General features: G+C 45.3%; 1 protein-coding gene across 2 annotated transcripts in view; it reads right to left on the reverse strand.

Annotated features, from left to right (window-relative positions):
* TRIQK (triple QxxK/R motif containing) overlaps window positions 1-18,909 on the reverse strand; it is a 531,698-nt gene that overhangs the window by 124,431 nt on the left and 388,358 nt on the right. For both annotated transcript variants that reach the window (XM_069621348.1, XM_069621349.1), the window contains exon 3: window positions 18,621-18,706. In XM_069621348.1, coding sequence (XP_069477449.1) covers window positions 18,621-18,706 — 86 coding nt within the window. The remainder of the gene's footprint in view (window positions 1-18,620; window positions 18,707-18,909) is intronic.

Genomic DNA, 18,909 nt, shown 5'->3' on the forward strand with positions numbered 1-18,909 from the left:
TGCGACTCCGACTCTTGTTTTGCTATATTCAGGTGAGTTATATGGTATTTTCCAGTCTCTAATGCTGTCGGTCATTTGGTCGACAGAAAATTGGTTGACAGACAAATGGTCGACACAATTTGGTCGAAAGACAAATGGTCGAATTTTTTTAATTTTTATATATATTTTTCAGGTTTTCGTTTAGGAAAAAAAAGGGTTTTTAAGCAAAAAAAGCGGGTTGGGGGGACCCCCCCCCAAAAATAAATAAATAAGTGAAACTACCAAAAAAAAAAAAATTCGACCATTTGTCTTTTGACCAAATTGTGTCGACCAGTTGTCCTGTCGACCTTTTTTTTTTCGACCAAATGACCGGTAACCCTTTCTCCTCTCTCAGTTTTGGCCTTCTTTTCGATGTTTTTTCTGACTATGCAATTTCTCTAATAATGTCTTTTGTCTCTGCAGGTATGGCTGCAGTTAGAGCTCTTGACGAGAAGCCGGATAAAGAAGATTATGTAGGGCCTGCGGCGAAGATTGCAGGTAAGTGTTGATGCGCAGAGCGCAATGCAGTTCTTGGATTTTACTGTGAGAGTTGCTAACCTGCCGTTTAAATTTTCTCTCCTCTTCCTCCCACCGTTGCAGGTTACTGTGATGTCCCCACCGTTGCAGATTGCGGTGATGTTCCGGAGGGGTGAGCGAGCGAAGCGCTGGAATGTTTCAAGATCCGCTGCCTACCCAGGTAAGTGTTGGTAGTAATGCGGTTCTCATTTCCTCCAGATCAGTGATGGCGTCAGGATCGAGGACTTCAGGTTAGGGCCAGAGGTAAGCAGGAGGTGGACACGGTGAGCGTTACGCTGCAGGAGTGCAGAATAATGTCAAGGGTGTGTTCCAGCTTGTGTGTGGCTTATATAGCCAGCCACACCTGAAGGCCCCAACCACACCCAAAACACTGCCCTGCATAGTTCAGTTTTAGGAACAGAACTGTGCTACAGGCCTCCATGTTGGGATTAGACCCATGACTGATACTTGTCCTATTCTTGATAATGAGCCTGGCTCCAAGTGTTCTTTTTAAGGTGTTTGAAGGCCCTTGGGGACACTTAAGAGCTGTAGAAATAAATTGGCTACCTCGGACTGAGATCAGGATGGAAGGGAAACCATGTAATCATACGATTTGCTCTAAAAACACCTTTGCCAAGCTGGATGCAGTTGGTAGGCCCTTGAGTGGAATGAAGTGGGCCATTTAGGAGAACAGGTGTACTACCACTTAGATGGTAGTAAAACCATGGCAGGGAGGCAGATCTGTGATGAAGTCGAGGGAGAGCGTGTGCCAAGGTGCGGGTGGAATTTCCTAGGGCTGTAGAAGGCCCGCATGTTTTTGTTTCTGAGATTTGTCCTGGGCACAAATGCTGCATGATACCACAAACTGTGTGATGTCCTTTCGCCAGGTCGGCCACCGTTCCTTATTACCTTAGCAAAGGTTTTGGCAATTCCTGGATGTCCTTCTACCAGAGAGTCATGCTAGCTGGAGACGACTTGTTCCTGTAATGCTTTACTCGGTAGATAGACGTCCTCTGAAGTATGGGAGTTGGTCCCTTGTCGAATGATGTTCACTCCGGGTGGTCCATTCTTGTAAAGCTTCGTTATTCTTCAGGAGTTGAATTCCTTTTTGGAGATCATCCAGAGAAAGTTGTCGTAAAGCCTAGTAGTCTTTCACCCAGAATAATGGCTACAGGATCTGGGGGTGAATATGCGTTCTCGTCGATGCCCATGCGGGACAGGGCATCGGCCTTTCCGTTCCAGACTCCGTGTCAATACGTAATCATATTCTGCAAAGAATAAGGCCCACCAGAGTTGACGAGATGACGGAGCTTTTGATGTCTTAAGGTATTGTAGATTACGATGATCTGTGATTACCGTCTGGTATGTCTGTCGCTTAGAAGATAATGTTGTCAAGCCTTAAAGGGTGCCTTAATTGCTAGGAGTTCCTTATCTGTTATTGCGTAGTTAAGCTGAGGTGTGTAAAATGTATGCCACCAAAAGGCCACAGGGTGTAGCTGGCCGGTCTCAGGATCTCTTTGGGAGAGAACAGCCCCCATTGCCATGCTGGAGGTGTCGGTTTCCATTACATACGGGAGATCTGAGCGAGGGTGTTGCAGCACCGGGGCTGAGGGAAATCTTTTCTTGAGTTCTTGGAAAGCCTTCTCCGCCTTATCCGTCCATTGGAAATATTTTTTTTTTTTCGTAATGAAGTAATCGGGTGTACAATCTAGGAGAAACCCGGGATAAATCGGCGATAAAAATTTGCAAAGCCGAGCATGCTCTGAATGCCTTTGACTGATGACGGTGATGGCCAGTTAAGAATGGCCTCCACTTTATGCATATCCATCCGGACACCTCTGGGAGTGCGGACAATACCAAGGAACTGGACTTCAGTGACATGTTAGGAGCATTTCTCAAGTTTGCCATATAGTTGGTGCTGCCGGAGTTTTGCAAGGACGGAGCGGACGTGCTTAACATGGTCCTGCTTAGAAGCGGAGTACACCAAGAGGTCGTCGATGTAGACTAAGGCACATACGTTGATCAGCTCATGCAGTACGTCGTTCATGAAGTACTGGAGTGCTGTGGGTGCATTGCAAAGCCCAAAGGGCATCACCTGATATTCCTACAGTCCATATTTGTTGTGAAAGGCATTTTTCCATTCGTCTCCTTTCTTTACGCGCATGAGATGTATGCCCCCCTGAGGTCCAGCTTGGTGTAAATTTGGGCATCCATGACTTGGTCCAGCAATTCTGGGATAAGGGGTAGTTATAGACAGGCTGTGACTCTGACTCTTATTTTGCTGTCTTCAGGTGAGTTATAGGGTCTGTTCCCGTCTCGAATCTGTCTCTTTCTCTTCTCTCAATTTTTTCCTTTTTTTCAATGTTTTTTCCGACTTTACAATTTCTCTAATAATGTGTCTCTGCAGGTATGGCTGCAGTTAGAGCTCTTGACGAGAAGCCAGATAAAGAAGAGAATGCAGCGCCGGCAGCGAAGATTCCAGGTAAGTGTTGATGCGGAGCGCAGCGCAATTCTTGGATTTCATTGCGAGAGTTGCTAATCTGCTGTTTTATTCTCTCTCCTCTTTCTCCCACTGTTGCAGGTTGCGGTGATGTTCCGGAGCGGTGAGCGAGCGAACCGCTGGAATGGTTTCAAGATCCGATGCCTACCCAGGTAAGTGTTGGTATTAATGCTGTTCTTCTTATTTCCTCCAGATCGGTTATGGCGTCAAAAATCGAGGACTTCAGGATCGGGCTGGAGATGAGCAGGTAAGCAGGAGCTGGACATGGTGAGCGTTATGCTGCAGGAGTGCAGAATAACTTGAAGCGTGTGTTCCAGCTTGAGTGAGGCTTATATAGCCAGCCACACCCGAAGGCCCCGACCACACCCAAAGCACTGGTCTGCATAGTTCAGTTCTAGGAACAGAACTGTGCTACAGGCCTCCATGTTGGGTTAAGACCCATGACTGGCTCATTATCAAGAATAGGACAAGTATCAAAGGCGCCAGGACTGGCTCCAAGTGTTCTTTTTAAGTTGTTTAAAAGGCACTTGGGGCCATTTTTAATAGCTGTAGTCCAATGTTGGCGGGGGGCTGTTTGAAGGGGTCAGGGGCATGAATCGTGACAAAGATATTGTACCATAACGTAGAATTTTTTTTTTATCCGGCATGGATTTTTTTCCCCACAGACCCAATGATCTCATGAACAAACACAGGAACTGAGCAAATTGCACAGTACACTGGTTTGAACCATGTTGTGTCCTTAAGAACAAGCCTAGGGTTTTAGTAACCAAAGCCTAAATGAGGAAACCAAAAAGGTGAGGTTTTTTGCTCACTTTTCAGAGAGCTTTTGCCAACTTGGCAAATTGACATTTCTGGCATGCAACCACTCCAGAATGTTGTTGGGAGCCTAGGGAAGTAGGTGGAAGGCTTTTGCGGCCTGTGTTTTCTTGGGCATGGCTTCAACATACCCAGTTTCACTATGCAGCAAAAGTAAATTCCAAACATACCTGTGCCCCATAGAATACAGTGGAGTCCACGGTAAATGTGGTCCAATTATACAGATCGCTCCTCCACTGTCTCCTTCCCATGCCATCCTGTGAATCTTATCCATCTCTCGCCCTCATCCCAACTATCTACCAGACTTTGCTTCTCCCTACCACTACCGAGTGTTCTATACTGAATGTTCTTTCATACTCCTCCTTTGCCTCGGACAGGCAAAAGTGCTTAGACATCATAAAGCATTGTAGGAGGTGCTATACAAATGCAATGCAAGATAAAGAAACGAAAAACCTCTTCTTAAGATAAACTGAAAACCACACTTTGCTAACAAATCGAAGTCAGTGAGGCATTGTGAGAGTGCTTTGGATGGCATTATTACATATTAAAAGGCACTTATTTATTCAATGTGGTACAGTTTAAAATAAACTTTTCACACAACATACAACATTCATCTTAAAACTAGTACCATGTCACCTTAGTACAATGAACAGTCAGGTCAAAATCTGATTAATAAAAGCTAAAACTACAAAACTAGCACCAAGAATCCTATGACAAAATTGTTCAGAAGAACATACATTCATGGTAAACAAATCTTCAAAACCAATAGATACGCAAAGACGTAAGGCAGTCACAATTTAACAAATGTGATAAGGTTTCAACTTCTTGTAAACAAAAATGACACAACTGCTCAGATCTTGCTACCTTAAGGTGAGCACCCTCCACTTCCTTAGTTAAAAATGAATTCATTTTAAATCTTAAAAATTCAAATCTAAAAACTACGACAGGGATGTTTAACAAGATAATAAGGAACATTATTAAAAGCTTTAATTTTATGGGGGCGTGGCTTAAGAGCCATGGAATAGGACGCGATTCCGGGTGCTCCTGCGGATCCTCAATGATCCTGAATAAAAGCTGCAACCACGAGAAGCTTCCACGTATATAACTGGAGATGAAGGCGTGTGAAAGAATACGGAACAGAAGGTGTACAATTTTGCAATAACGTACAGTGCAGCCCAGGAGATATGAGCCGGAGAAGGGGCTCAACGCCTCATTGGCAATAACAACAAGATGGCGACCTGACTAGAACAAAGGATTCCCCAGACAAACTATCTTGAATAAGCAGGGAGAAGTGCTGGTTCCGAGGCACGGAAGAGCAAGGAAAGGAACTTTGCAGGTGGTTAAAACAATCATATCGGGCGGAAAGCAAGCTGGCGAGACAGCACTGCGATGACACATGCATGAGTCCCCGCAAGGACGAGAGTGCAGACTATGAGATGGGAGCAGGCAGTGAGGGCTGTCGCTGAAGGGCTGGAGCGGTGCGACACTGTGCCGGAGCTTCTAATGCTGCGGGCTGACAGGCTGGACGAGTAACAACAACAGGCAGCGAGAGCGAAAGCCCTGAGGCTGCACTGTGCTGCGGAGCTCGTAAGATGCATTGTAGCAACAGAGCTCATAAGATACATTGTAGCCACAGCATGGCTGCCGGACCGCAGACTACACCAATGAGACTGTTAAGGTTGTGACTGCGAGCAAGTGGAGAAGACTGATCATGCAGGACATGAAGGCATAACATGGCAGGGTCACTGTGAAAGGTGGAGAGTTCACCAAGATTATTTTGTGGAGGGAAGCAAGCCAGCACACCGAAGCGGAGTCGGGGCAGAGTTCCCCGGAAACGTAACTGATCAATCGCACAGAGTTATGGATCTGACCATTCATTGTAGGCATGGAGGTCATACAACACTGAAAGATACTGCAGAAGATGTCAGACGGACATGTGGAGGAACGAAGCACTGTGAGCCAGCGGAGAGCTGGAATAGCTCAGATACGAAAGTCTGAGCATGCAGAGCAAGGGAACCTACATAGATGTTTAGTGGTTGTCTGGAGCAGCTGTGACAAGGTCCTGCAGCCACCAAACTGCTGAAATAGTCTTGTGCAAACAAAGTGGCCCGGTCCGAGAAGATGGAACGGGCCAGAAATCATAATAACAAGACTGTGCTGGTACTCATCACCATCCTTGCGAAACCTGTAAAGGAGCAGGCAGGACGGTGCGAGGACTAGATAGAAGAATAAGCAGGAGCATAGCGGAAAACCGCAGATGAAGCAGGCAGGCACAGGACAGATCTCGTACATTTGGCATTAGTAGTGCGTCTGTTTTGCACTCTGTAGGTTAGCATTCCGAGTTACACGTCTAACACGTGATGTGAGAGACGCGGGACTGGTTGTGGTCATGTGATTTGGTAGAGCTCATGTGACTGAAGTGGCGTTCACGTGACAAGAGCTACGCGACATAATAGAATAGTCCGTCATCAACAATGCTATGAGCCGTAGCGTAGAGAGAGTGACGGCGGACGGAGAGGCAGTGCACCTGCTACGAAAGGGGTATGTCCATTGTTGCGCCCGAGTGTGAGGTGTTTGATTAGTGAGAGACGCTGTTGGAAATTGACGATGCGGATGTAGTAGTAACCGCAAGCGGAACATTCGTTTTCCTTTACTTAGGTTCCCAGGTGTGATTGAATCACAACAGTTGATTCTACAATGCTACTACTGATATGGAGAACTACCCCATGCGACGAGAGTCAGGTTCACGAGCGCTTAAATTTCTACCTTGAAGAATGATGGGATCACCTGACAGCAGGTAATGAGTACACCGGCGAGTTGGTACTTGAGTGTTTTCACCAGCTATAAGGGCAGTTGATTTGACACGGGTGCTATATTATAGTGACAGTGTCAGATTGGAATGGAACGACATCTTAGGTATCAACTATGAATACACTAAAAGACGGTATTACCGAATGTTGCTCCATGAGACTGGAGAAAGAGTGAAAAGGAGGTTTGAACTAATGTAATTAGATCTTTACATTAGGAGTATAATATACACTGCGAGATTGGAAATAGTAGGGACATTGTCTCATTTGGAAATTACGCACCGTTTTAGTTTTCAGTCGTTTGGATTGTCTTGTGTTTTGCAGGATTTGAGCGGTCCGACATTGTTGTTTGGATACTCCCCTACAGGAACATTTGTTCAATTAACCTTTGAAAAGAGTGACACGGTAAGCCTTAGTTTAGCTAATTTAGGAGCAGACTGAGTAGAATAACAGTAATTCTGAAGGTACTGACTGTTATTTCTGGTTATCTTTTCTCCATTGCGTTTCCCTAGTTCAAGAATTGTGAGATGCTGAGTTAATCATGCACAGTAAAGAGTTTTTAAAAATGTGGAATCTACCATAGGCGAAGAGATATTGTTTAAGGGTACAGATGGTCCCCCTGATGAAGTTCTTTAACAATTGGTCGAATAAATGAGTGAGGAACGAAACATGTTGGGCAACTAAAGTTATTGTGATTTAGTGACAATATATTAATTTTTTTGATATATCGGACTGGTATCCACCCCAGGGTAGCACTGGAGGGGGTAGGAACAGAGTAGCCAGATTAATTACGTGTACAGTGGTATCCTTTAATAAAAGTGAACCAAGTAGCTACCAACCATTTGGTCTCTTGAGGTAGAGTGTTCACCCTAACACTACACATTATTGAGTTTTGTATAGGCAGGTTGACACAGGGGTGAGCATAACACAGGTTGTTTTATATATGGGAATTGTTTTAGGAGAATGTTGTAAAAAGTTTATGAATTTTTGCAATTTTAAGATGATGTTTTAAAGAATTGAATAATGTATTGCTATTTATATGGAATTAAAATTGTGTTGTACAAAGTGTGATTGTGACTTAGTACCTATTTGTTACAAGTACTGAGTTGTCTGTTGACGAGGGGAAGACAAGAGGAGATAACTGGTGACGTGGTGTGACCCTTAGGTAAAGGATTGTCCCGAATTTGTGCTTAGGAGCCCGGTCACTACATCATTAAAATGGCTTCATGTCTCTATTTGGTGGTTGTATTGTAGGCACAGGACAGATGTCAGACAATTAGACACTGGAAAGGCGGCAGCAGGACATGCAGCGGTCTTGGTTTTTGTGCACCACACAGCGACGGTGGATGCAGTGCTGCAAAAGGATCTTAAAGGCCCAGAGAGCTCCCAACAACTGGAGGAGGCCCACAGAACCTGAACAAGAGGTGAGCATGAAAAGGTGAAGAAAGGCGTGAGAGCAGGCCTGAATAGTGCAGTGATCCAGAGGAGAAACAGTGGGCCCTGGTGGCGTGGAGAGAGGCACAACAAAGCTGGTGGTAGAACAGCTCCCCTGGAACAAACAACCCAGAACCAGAAGGGCCATATACGCACACTTGTAAGGGCACAGAAAAATGATTAAAACCATGGGAATTGATGGGCACGGGTTGAAGGTATCTCCCAAGACATTTTAGTACAAGAAGTGCAACCCAGCGCTGACTGGATGGGTGCCCCGGAGTAATACGGGACAAGGTGAATGAAGGTGGCTTAACAGTGTAGGCTCATTGCCATTAGCCACTATAATATACACCTCAAGGAGTGTTCCCAGACACAGAGGCACCAGGTGCGCTGACACTATAAGCAGGAAGATGGAACCCAAGCACGGATAAGAATTGAAGAGGACCCCAAGGGGAATGAAGGATGTCACCACGGATGCAAGCCCCCGCGGGAGAGAAGGCAACCAGTAATGAGGTCATCAACGGAAAGGAGCCAGTCAACAGCAAGACTGAAACAGACAAGTATCAGCGCTGACAGGACTCATTAGACGACGGCGCTGCAATACAGATTGGGGAGGAAATGGCATTCAAACCAAACAAGAGCAAAAGGAAACAGTCCTCAATTGACACATTCACCAAATCTGCACAAACACCAGGCAGTGTGATGACAGCACAGGGGACGGAAGGTGATGCAGCATCGGTGAAAATCGATCAGCAGATATTGGAAGCCATAGCGGAGCTGAAAGCGACGCTGGAATTTAAAATCGACGCGATTAGCAATGACGTGAACCTTTTAAGGCAGGATGGCAGGGCATTAGCAGAAAGCATGGGGACTTTAGAGAAGGAAGTGAAAGGAAACGCAAGCAGCTGCAAGGAAAACTCCCAGGAAGTCTTCATACTGCAACAAGTGCGGAATCTTGAAAACAGAGCAGTGGAAGCGGAAGGACGGTCAAGGAGAAATAATGTGATAATTGTTGGGCTTCCTGAAGGAGAAGAAGGGCCAAACCCAACAGACTTCATAGAAAACATGTTGCTGCAGGAGATAGGGGCGGAAACACTGACCCAAGGTTTCACAGGGGAGAGGGCGCAGAAGGCCCTAACAAGGAAGCCGTCACCCGAGTTCCACCTCGACCGATAATAGCCAAGATCCTAAACTACAAGGACAGGGAGAGGATCCTAGAATATTTTCGCAAAGGAGGTACAATCAGCCGAGCATCAGCAACCATCACAGCATACCCAGATTATACTTTTTTGGTTCAAAAACAACGGATCAACTATCTGGCAGTCAAAAGGAGGCTACGCGTAGCCAATTTAAAATACATGCTGAAGACCAAGAGGAATGATGGGGGAACTTAAAATAGCGACCTGGAACGTTAGAGGCCTGAACAGCTACATTAAAAAGGAACCAGGTAATGACATATTTAGGGCGCCAGAAAATTGATATAGCCCTCTTGCAGGAAACACGATACTCTGGCACAGAAGTGGGGAGGGTTGACCTTAGGCTCAACATATTCAGCATATGCAAGGGGGGGGTGTTGATATGGGTGGCACCAACGGTCCCATTTAAGGTCCTCCAGTCCCTCCTAGACACAGACGGGAGGATGGTAGCAGTACTGTCATGGTGCCTACCCCCGGGAACCCAGACCACGTCCAGCAACCCCAGAAGAAGGCATCAAGTAATCCTAAGCAAGCCCAACAACCCCTGCTAGGGGCTATTTGGGTCCAGTCCTGGCGCCTATGGCGCCAGGCTCATAGATTAAAACTTACCTGATGCAGATCATGCTGCAAGAGCTCCAAGCCAAAAGAGGATTGTAAGGGACTACTTTACTTAGGGACTATTTTTTTACTCGGGTGGGGCTGGGGAGGAATACTTACCTGTGACTACTTTAGAGGCTATTTAAACCACGCCCGAAGAGCAGCACACGCTTCACGTTATTCTGCATCCAGCAGCATAACGCTCACTGTGCCTGCAAGTCTGCATCCAGCCTTCTGCCACGCCCGCCTCGAGTTTGGAGCTCCTAGAAAAAGGGAGAAAGAAGGAGAAATGGTTAGAACAAGAGCAATACCTTTAATCCTTACCTGAATTCCCGATCCATCGCGCCTTCGAGCTGGAAGAAAAGTTATTTTATGCGCGTCGCCTCGCCTGCTGCAGCGCCACGCTTAACTCACCCGCCTTCGCAGCATCTTCACATTCCACTACATCCTCCTGCATGTTCCCGGCGCACTCCGGCACCTAAGGAGAAGACAAGAACAGCAAGGTGAGCCAAGGGAATACACAGAGGAATATTAGTTACCCCCCCATAGACTTACCTGATTTTACCACCCGGGGTACTATTCCTTCACGGGTCGGCACAGCTTCCACTGAATCTTCGCCGAACCCCGGGCCCTAAGGGGAAACAAAAGGACAGCAAGGTGAAACAAAGGGACTAACAAGGGGAACCCTCCTCACCACAATAGACTTACCTGATTTTACCGCCAGAGGTATTATTCCCCAAGACTTCATACTTTCTCTCAGCGCCTCAATAAGGGAGAAAGCAACAGGTTACATATTGACATTATTTTATCGAACTGTGTTGGAAAATACAAATCCTTACCAGAATACTACCGGTTGCCACGAGGAACTCTTCATTAGGGTCAAGCTGCAACCTGCAAGGAATCGGACAAGAGTGAAAGTCAGGCATTTGAACTCTTACGAACTACATACTTACAGCGTCTTCCCGGGAATCTCTGAGTCAATATTGTTCTGGAACTCACCAATTCATTCAAGCCAGTGAAGCAACTGGTTATCAACGCGCCCCTGCGCTCAATGCAGGATGGAGAGCTCATCTTTTCAAACCATCAGATGAGACTATAAGAGGGGACATCAAAGGCGATCTGTGGGGAGAACAGCGGGGGTGGGGGGGATTTACGCTCAACTCCACGGGTGGTCAATTCCCTTTCTCCATTTGCAGAAGAATATTCCTACGGGCCAAGCAAACGAAGCTAGGTGGGACAGTCCAGTCCGTCATCTCAGCCCTACGCGTCACATTGGTGGAGACCGCAGCTGTCCAGTTCCGATCGACGCCTCTTTGGGAGCCAGGTGAGCGTAACAAGTATGGGGAATGGTAGAGAACAAATGTTATCAATACGTATGTCCCGAATAAAGATATGGTGGCCTACTTTAGATCCATATATTCCAAGATAGGCCCATACAGAGACTGTGCATTGGTATAGGGGAAGATTTTAATTGTACGCTGGATCCGGCGATGGATAGATTCGTACATCCAAGCCCCCCAGTGAAAGTTTTAAGCACCTTGTTAAATGCATTCAAGATGGCGGATGTATGAGGACACTGTACCCGCAGGGTAGAGGGTACTCCCACTATAATGCTCCTACTAACCTCTACATGAGGATACATTATATGTTTGTAGGGGTAGAGAATCTGGGAGAATTCATAAGAACTGAATATAAGGCAAGGGTCCCCTCGGACCACGCCCCTCTGGCAGTTATGTGGCAGATCCCCCCACCCCGTGCCAAGATTCCAACATGGAGACTGAGGGTCGAGGCTCTCAGAGACACAGGGCTCCGTGAACACCTGAGTGAGGAAGTGAGACTATTTTTAATATAACACGGCCAGCATGAAATCTGCAGGTACACTATGGGAGGCCTTTAAAGTGGTGGTGAGAGGTGCGGCAATAGCGAAATCAAAAGGGATGCAAGATGTCATAGGGTGGGACTTGCAATAAACAGAAGAGATTGGAAGCCATAGCACACACAGGAGGGGGGACAATGGGGGAGGCACAGGAGGTGTCTTGCCTACAACCAGAATGCCAGAAAAACTGGAATAGGTTAAGCAACCTCAGCTACAGGAAATATATTTAGAGACAACATGCAGAAGGAGACAAGCCGGGGCGATTGTTGGCCTGGCTGCGAGAATAAACGCAAACCAGTCAGAGCTATTGTGAGCTCAGACAGAGTTGTGTGAGACGCAGCAGGGGGTGAATAAATGTTTTTATGAGCATTATAAAAAAATCATATGAGAAGACCGCAGAGTGTGATGGGTCAGAAATACAAGCATCATCATCAGAGATAAATCTCCCCAAGCTAAATATTGAGGAGAGGGACAAGCTTGAGGCCCACATAATGATAGAAGAGCTAGAGTACATGATCAAAGAACAACCAACTGGCAAAGTCCCGGGAGCAGATGGACTTCCCAGTGAATTTTATAAAGTATACAGAACGGAAAACCTCACCCCACTGCGGACCATGCTTAATGTGGCACTGGACAAGGGCAGATTGCATGAGTCCTTGCGGGAATCAATAATTGTCCTCCTCTTTAAGCCCAACCAGCCGGATACGGACTGTGGCTCGTATAGGCCTCTCTCGTTATTAAATCAAGATGGGAAGATCCTTACAGCAGTGATGGCACATAGACAAACCAGCTATAGCCAAGTTTATACACCCGGAGCAGACATGATACACTCCTCATAGGAATATTACCAACAACCTGACAAAGATTACACCACATCATAGATTGCACCAGAGATGATACACAGCATTTAGTGGTGGCGTCACTAGATGCAGTCAAGGCGTTCGACTCAGTCAGATGGCCTTGGCTGTTAGCCGTGCTGGAAAGGTTTGGCATGGGACCCACATACATCAAGCGAGTGGGATTGCTATATAATGAACCGATAGCCAGGGTTAAGACTGGCACGGTCATCTCGGAACAATGGCAGTTAAGCAAGGACACGAGGCAAAGATGTCCAAGGTCCCCGATGCTCATTATGCTAGTGTTGGAGCTATTGGCAGCCTATTTACGGGAGGAATACAGGGAGGCGGGCAAAGGCATTCTGGGTGGGAGGCATTTGATTTCATTGTACGCAGATGACCTTCTCCTATAGTTCCAACATCCGGAAACGCTGCAATATATACTAGACGTGATGAACGGTTTGCTGCCTTATCAGGCATCATGATCAACCCACAGAAGTCAAGTCTGTTCCCTTTGGGAGTATATGTGGGGAAGCCCGTACGCAAGCTACCAATCAAATGGGAGATGGACACATTCTGGTACCTGGGGGTAAACATCTATCATGATCCTAAAACAGAGCACACACGGAACACAGTTAAAGCTGTGAACAAAATAGAAAACTCCATGGCTTTTTGGGGCAGATTCCCGTTGTCCATGATGGGGCAAGCAGCATTGTTAAATATGGTGGTGCTACGGAGGCTCCTGCACTGCTTTGCAAATGTCCTGTTTGCAATACCGGATATATTTTTTAAGAAATTGCATGGCATTTGCGGGAGCTTCCTGTGGCATAAGTCAAGGTGCAGAATGGCATTATGGAAGCTCCAGAACTCATGTGAGCAAGGGGGGATAAGATTGCCCAATTTTGGAAGTATATTTTGTTGTGAGCCAGTTGCAATTCGTAACAAGATGGCAATCGAACGACCAAACGCCAGAACAGCGACTGTTGCGGGCAATGAATACTCTGATCTTCCTGAACAAATATGGATAACAGACCCACATACAACCCTCTTGCCCTTGCTGCTCCGACTAGGGTGTGTAATGTGGCGCAGAGCTTGCCAATTGATGGGAAACACGAGGCCGTATGCCCCGCAAATCCCGCTTGTTGCGTTAAAGGGAGTAGATGAACAAGTGATTTTGAATGTAAGGAAATACTGGGAACCCAGGGGAGTAGCGTTGATGGGGGATGGAATGAAGGAGGGTTTGCCCAGGGATTTTGAGGAACTGTCAGAAGCAACAGGGATACACAGGGGGCAGCACCTCACGTATTCACGCCTTCAGAGGTACCTTAGACGCAGGTGGCCAGAGAATGAAACACCCCTGCAACTGGACAAAGCGATAGAGACATTCTATGATGTGTCAGAAGGGTGACACAAAGTATCACGAATATATGAGTTACTGATGTCCAAAGTCGGAAAAGAATTAGGGCAGACAAAACTACATTGGGAGGCAGACTTACGAGAACCCATCCCAGAAGCAATGTGGATTAGAGCAATGGCGGGCCACAAAAAGATCTCTAGAAACGCACAGCTCCAACAGATTCAATTATATGTGACCCACAGGGCATATTTAACCCCGCATAAAATAGCTAAGTTCAACTTGGCAGCAACACAATCATGACCAAAGTGCTGCGAAATCAACGCAGATTTGGTCCATATGTTTTGGGCCTGCCCGGAGATAGGCAGATTTTGGGAGGAAGTAGCCCAAGCATTAGCGAAGGCGGAAATCCCCCTGGAAATCGGTCCCCCAAGCTTGTCTACTAGGAAGCTTTGCACGGCCAAAGAGGGCTAAACATGTGAGCAGGCTGAAAGATCTGGCATATATTCTGGCGAACGAATAGCGATAGGATGGAAGGAAAGGACTAGACCTATGGTACAGGTGTGGTGGAGGGACCTGTTAAAATGGCCGATCGCAGAAACAGTGGTGTGGCAAGAAGCAGTAGGTCAACCAAATAAAACCCATAGGATCTTCGCCCATAGGTACGGATCCGATTTAAATGTAGCATTAGACATCCCGTCTGGCCTGGTCCACACCAAAATCTAGTTGCCAGATCCACTGTGCCTGTTAAAAGGCACTTATTTCAAATAAGTGCAACATGGTATAAATGTGGGAGAGATGTATTTGACATCTCACAGGATCCTCCAATGGAGATCAGACGTTGGAAAACAGGCATCTAGTGAACACCCTATTCTCTTTGCCAACTCATTCAGCTTCAGGAAATCTTGTTTGTTATATGATTTAATTATATTGCTAGCATGATCATGACCAGTTATAGGTTTTCCTAGTTGGAGTTTTCCTTTGTGCTTGCCTTTTTCCAAAAGAGATACCCATTTTGAGCAAAATATACCACACAACAGCAAGTCATTACATACAAGAAAAGGTAAGACTTTCTATGCAGCCCTTCTTTGTCCAGGTGCATTTCAACGTGTTGTGTTTCGCCGTTAACATCATGCACGCTCCACAATGGCAATCTCAGCAGTTGTGCCATGCAATAATTTATAATTATGGGCAAAGGCACTGTGATTGCAATTTCCAGTTTATTACCCCAGGGGGGTCACCGGTACACTCTTTGTCAAATATGTCTTATGCTGGTGTCAGGAGGTTAATTACCATTCAGACGAACGGCAGAAATTTCGGTAGGTGGTCATTTCAAAAAAGAATTCTCTAATTTTTCCAAACGGATGAAAAATACTCCTTCAGTTAGAATTACAAAAAAGTACTGTACAAATATCATGAACCGATAACGTGGAGGCTCTCGCTATTTTATTAGCCCCCAAGTTGCTTCCTGACATTATCAACATGATGAAAACCGCTCACTAGGGAAATTAAAATAAAAGTTTTAAATACCACTGGCTGAAAGCAACTTTGCTATCTTAAATATTGTTATAAAAAGTCGGTCGGTCTGGATAACGGTTGATCCAATTATTATATACTGTACTGGAACAGTCTCCAGCGTGAGACAGTCAAAAACCCATCTTTGCAGTTGTGTAGCACCTTTGAAGCACAGCTACTTTAAACTCTGCCCACATTACAACCGCAGCGTGTCTTTCGGATAGCCAATGCCCTCTGTGCACGGAGAAACGTGTTTACACAATTCAAACACCAAGAAAAACGGGCGAAGGGCTTTAATGCGTGCCCTAGCAGAGGCGTGCACGCCACACAGATTGAAGCATCTCCCGCATCCCCAGGTTTGCATATTTCTGAAAGAAAATTCCCAAAACATTCCAGAAAAACACGAGATTGTGGGGGTCCATGTACCCGAGAATGCAAGACAAACATCTTTGCAATTAATTTGTTTAGCTAGGATACTGTCAACTGAAAAACAAAGAAGAGAGACAGCGTTCTTTGTATTCGTGTCCCTTGCATAATGAAACGTTGGACGCGTTTGTCATACGAGAGGATATATAGGTCACCTGATGTATATTGTTGATGCATTGAAATTGGCATGTCCGCCTTTTTTAACTTGAAACATTGCTACATGTTGCTGTTTTGTTTTTATTTTGTATTGTTTTTGTAGGTTTTGTTTTCGTCGAGTGCTTTTCACGGTCTGGTCCATAATCTTCATGAACATCTCCTTTGAATCAATGTAAAAGCCTTATATGCATTAATTTCCAAGGAACTTTAGGTTTTAAATAAATACAAATAATGATATTGATGTCTGTACTAGCTTAAAATGCATCACACTAACTGAATGCAATCAAGTATGTGAAGCACCCAAGAATATAAAAGGCACATGCTTCGGCACTTCCGCGTGGCTTAACTGAATGCAGATCCAACAGAAGTGACTGGTCACATATTTGCTATTAGACACCTCTTCTCTATCACCAGGCAGTATCCGATCACCACCAGAAAGCGGTAGAAAGCCAAAATCAAAGAGACCAACAGATACTCCTGGGGAAAGCCACCTGCAAACCAGCATGTGAGCAGAGATCAGGGTGTATGTAGGGCATTTTAAATGCCATATGAGCTCATTTTGCTGCAGGGCATAATATGGGAGCAGGGAGCTACTGCGTATATATATCCACGTCGCCAAACTTTATTCATTTGTATGGCAGAGTGCAAATGTACATGGCAAAAGGCGGCATGCACAGGAGAGCAGTTGGTACCAATTGCACCTGGTAATGAGCAGGAGGACTCCATAGGAATCCATTATAAAACGAGGTCTCCAAAACGGGGCACAAAAGTGAACAGTAAAGGTGATTTTGCCTTCTACTGTTCACAATTACACTCCACTTTGTAAAATTTTGAAAAGTGCATGCAGGGACCCAAAAGCATGGCTGTCTCTTGCATGGAATTTGCACTTTGTTTTTAAATGACTCCATGGCTAATTTTAGAAATCCCGGTAAATAACACAAGTGGCAGCTGTTCCATTTGCACTTTTGTGCAAACCAGTAACCCTTTGTGTAATTTTAATCATTTGCATGTCACAGTGCAAAAGAGGTGTAAAGTGGAGGCATAGTCTCCTTTTGCACTGCGCCATGCAAATTAATTAAATTATTTGCTGGTGTAAAAAGCGGGCGGATTCCAAATGCATCCACCTCATTTAAGATATCATGAACATGTCATGGTAGTGAACATGCTGGAGTATTTGTGGGGACAAAAACAAAGTACACAATCCGGCCAAATCTCCAACAAATGCAAAAAAACAAAAAGGAGGTGCAATGCTCAATTCATGCAAGCCCCCTCTCCACCCCCACCCTCCACCCCCATTAAAAGACTTATTCTTTGAACACAGGTAATAGGCCCAGCCCTAGAAGTGCATTTCGCATTTGAGCGCAGACACATTCAGAATGTTAATTTTCGTCAACGAGAGTGTTCGGTACTACGTGATTTAATTTCGATAAAGCAACTGCAGCCAGAGCAAGCACACGAGAGACTATAGACGCAGAGCTGTGCATTGGGCTGGTCACGAACATTTTGGTGCAAATGAGAAATCGCCACGGTCCTGCTTCAGCTTCACACCAATGCCCGCTTCACAGTATGTCAACATCAAAAAGGTGCCGATTCGAAAGGAGGTTCTAAAACATGTACATTTTCCCAATCCTCTTGGATTGAAGTATATAGTTCCTGCGCTCCTTCAAGGCAGTGGGAGGCGGAAGTCGGTGTGCAATCAGAATGCTATGGTCCATTGAGCCGAATGGCTGCTCAGAGCCCTGTAAAACAGGAGAAATTAACCACCTCTCAAAAACATGTATAGCTGTGAAGGCCAAGCAAATAGGATTAAAAAAAAAGTCCTTCTTTTAAAGTGGCAACCATTGAAATTCTTCATAGGTGCATTTTTATGATGCACCTGGTGTAATTCTGGTGTTCCAGAAAACCAGAAAGGAATTTCCTATGTGCTCAGTCAACAAGCCCACTGCTTAAGCTCTGTTTTGGTAGGATTCATTGAGGCCCTCATTAACCATACAATACCTGTGAAGTAAACACAATGATAGCATTTGCTGCACTGCTCTTATATACCAATGATCAAAGTAGATCAAAGGGATCTCTATAAAAGCTCAAAGAAAAGGCGTAATGGAGAGGCGACGAAAAAAAAATGCATCTGAACTGGACGACAGTGGTTTCCGGAGGGAAAGTGAGGAAAAATCCAAATGGAAGACGTATTTAGAAGCTACATTTGTAAAGGGGAATCAATTCGTTTTGGTCACTCTGCCAAACTCATGAACCGATTTTTCCATTCGATGCATCGTGTAGATGTTTGCCTGCTGCCCTTCCTGATGGAGAATGGAAGGCCATCCCCATTATATACTTCATTGTACATAAAGAACATTTTCAATCATTCAAATTATTACTTTGCCCATTCACGGGTTAATGGCGGTTTTAAATAAAAGAATGCCGTGATAAATATTTTACATTCAGGTGCCCCACTTAGGTTTTGAAGTGTCATGTGCAATATCGCTCAGAAATCAATATTCACGCAGAGTTCTGGGGGAAAGGAAAGGAGGCATGCATGGAAAGTCAATGCGTGAGATGAAACCGTCGCCTACCTTTATTCCTATGGCTGTTTGCTTGGCTTCAGCTTTTAGCCGCGTCGCTCTTAATGCAGGCTTGCTTTTCTTGTAATCTTGTTTCCCTAGAAGTGTAAAGCAAATAGGACTGAGAAATTCACCGAAGTCTCTAACGTGCAATCATTACATCTATGGGAATGGGCGAATTGCTTTAGCGGGTACATAAGAAAAACGACATTTCAAAAGCATACGTGAAAAAATGTGTTGAAGTGCAATTAAACGATCCACCTCTCTTCTCCAGTGAAGTTACTGCATGTGACGAGCGCCA

This window comes from Ambystoma mexicanum, chromosome 5q, assembly GCF_040938575.1.
Source record: "Ambystoma mexicanum isolate Mex_15411 chromosome 5q, UKY_AmexF1_1, whole genome shotgun sequence".
Taxonomy (NCBI): Eukaryota; Metazoa; Chordata; class Amphibia; order Caudata; family Ambystomatidae; genus Ambystoma; species Ambystoma mexicanum.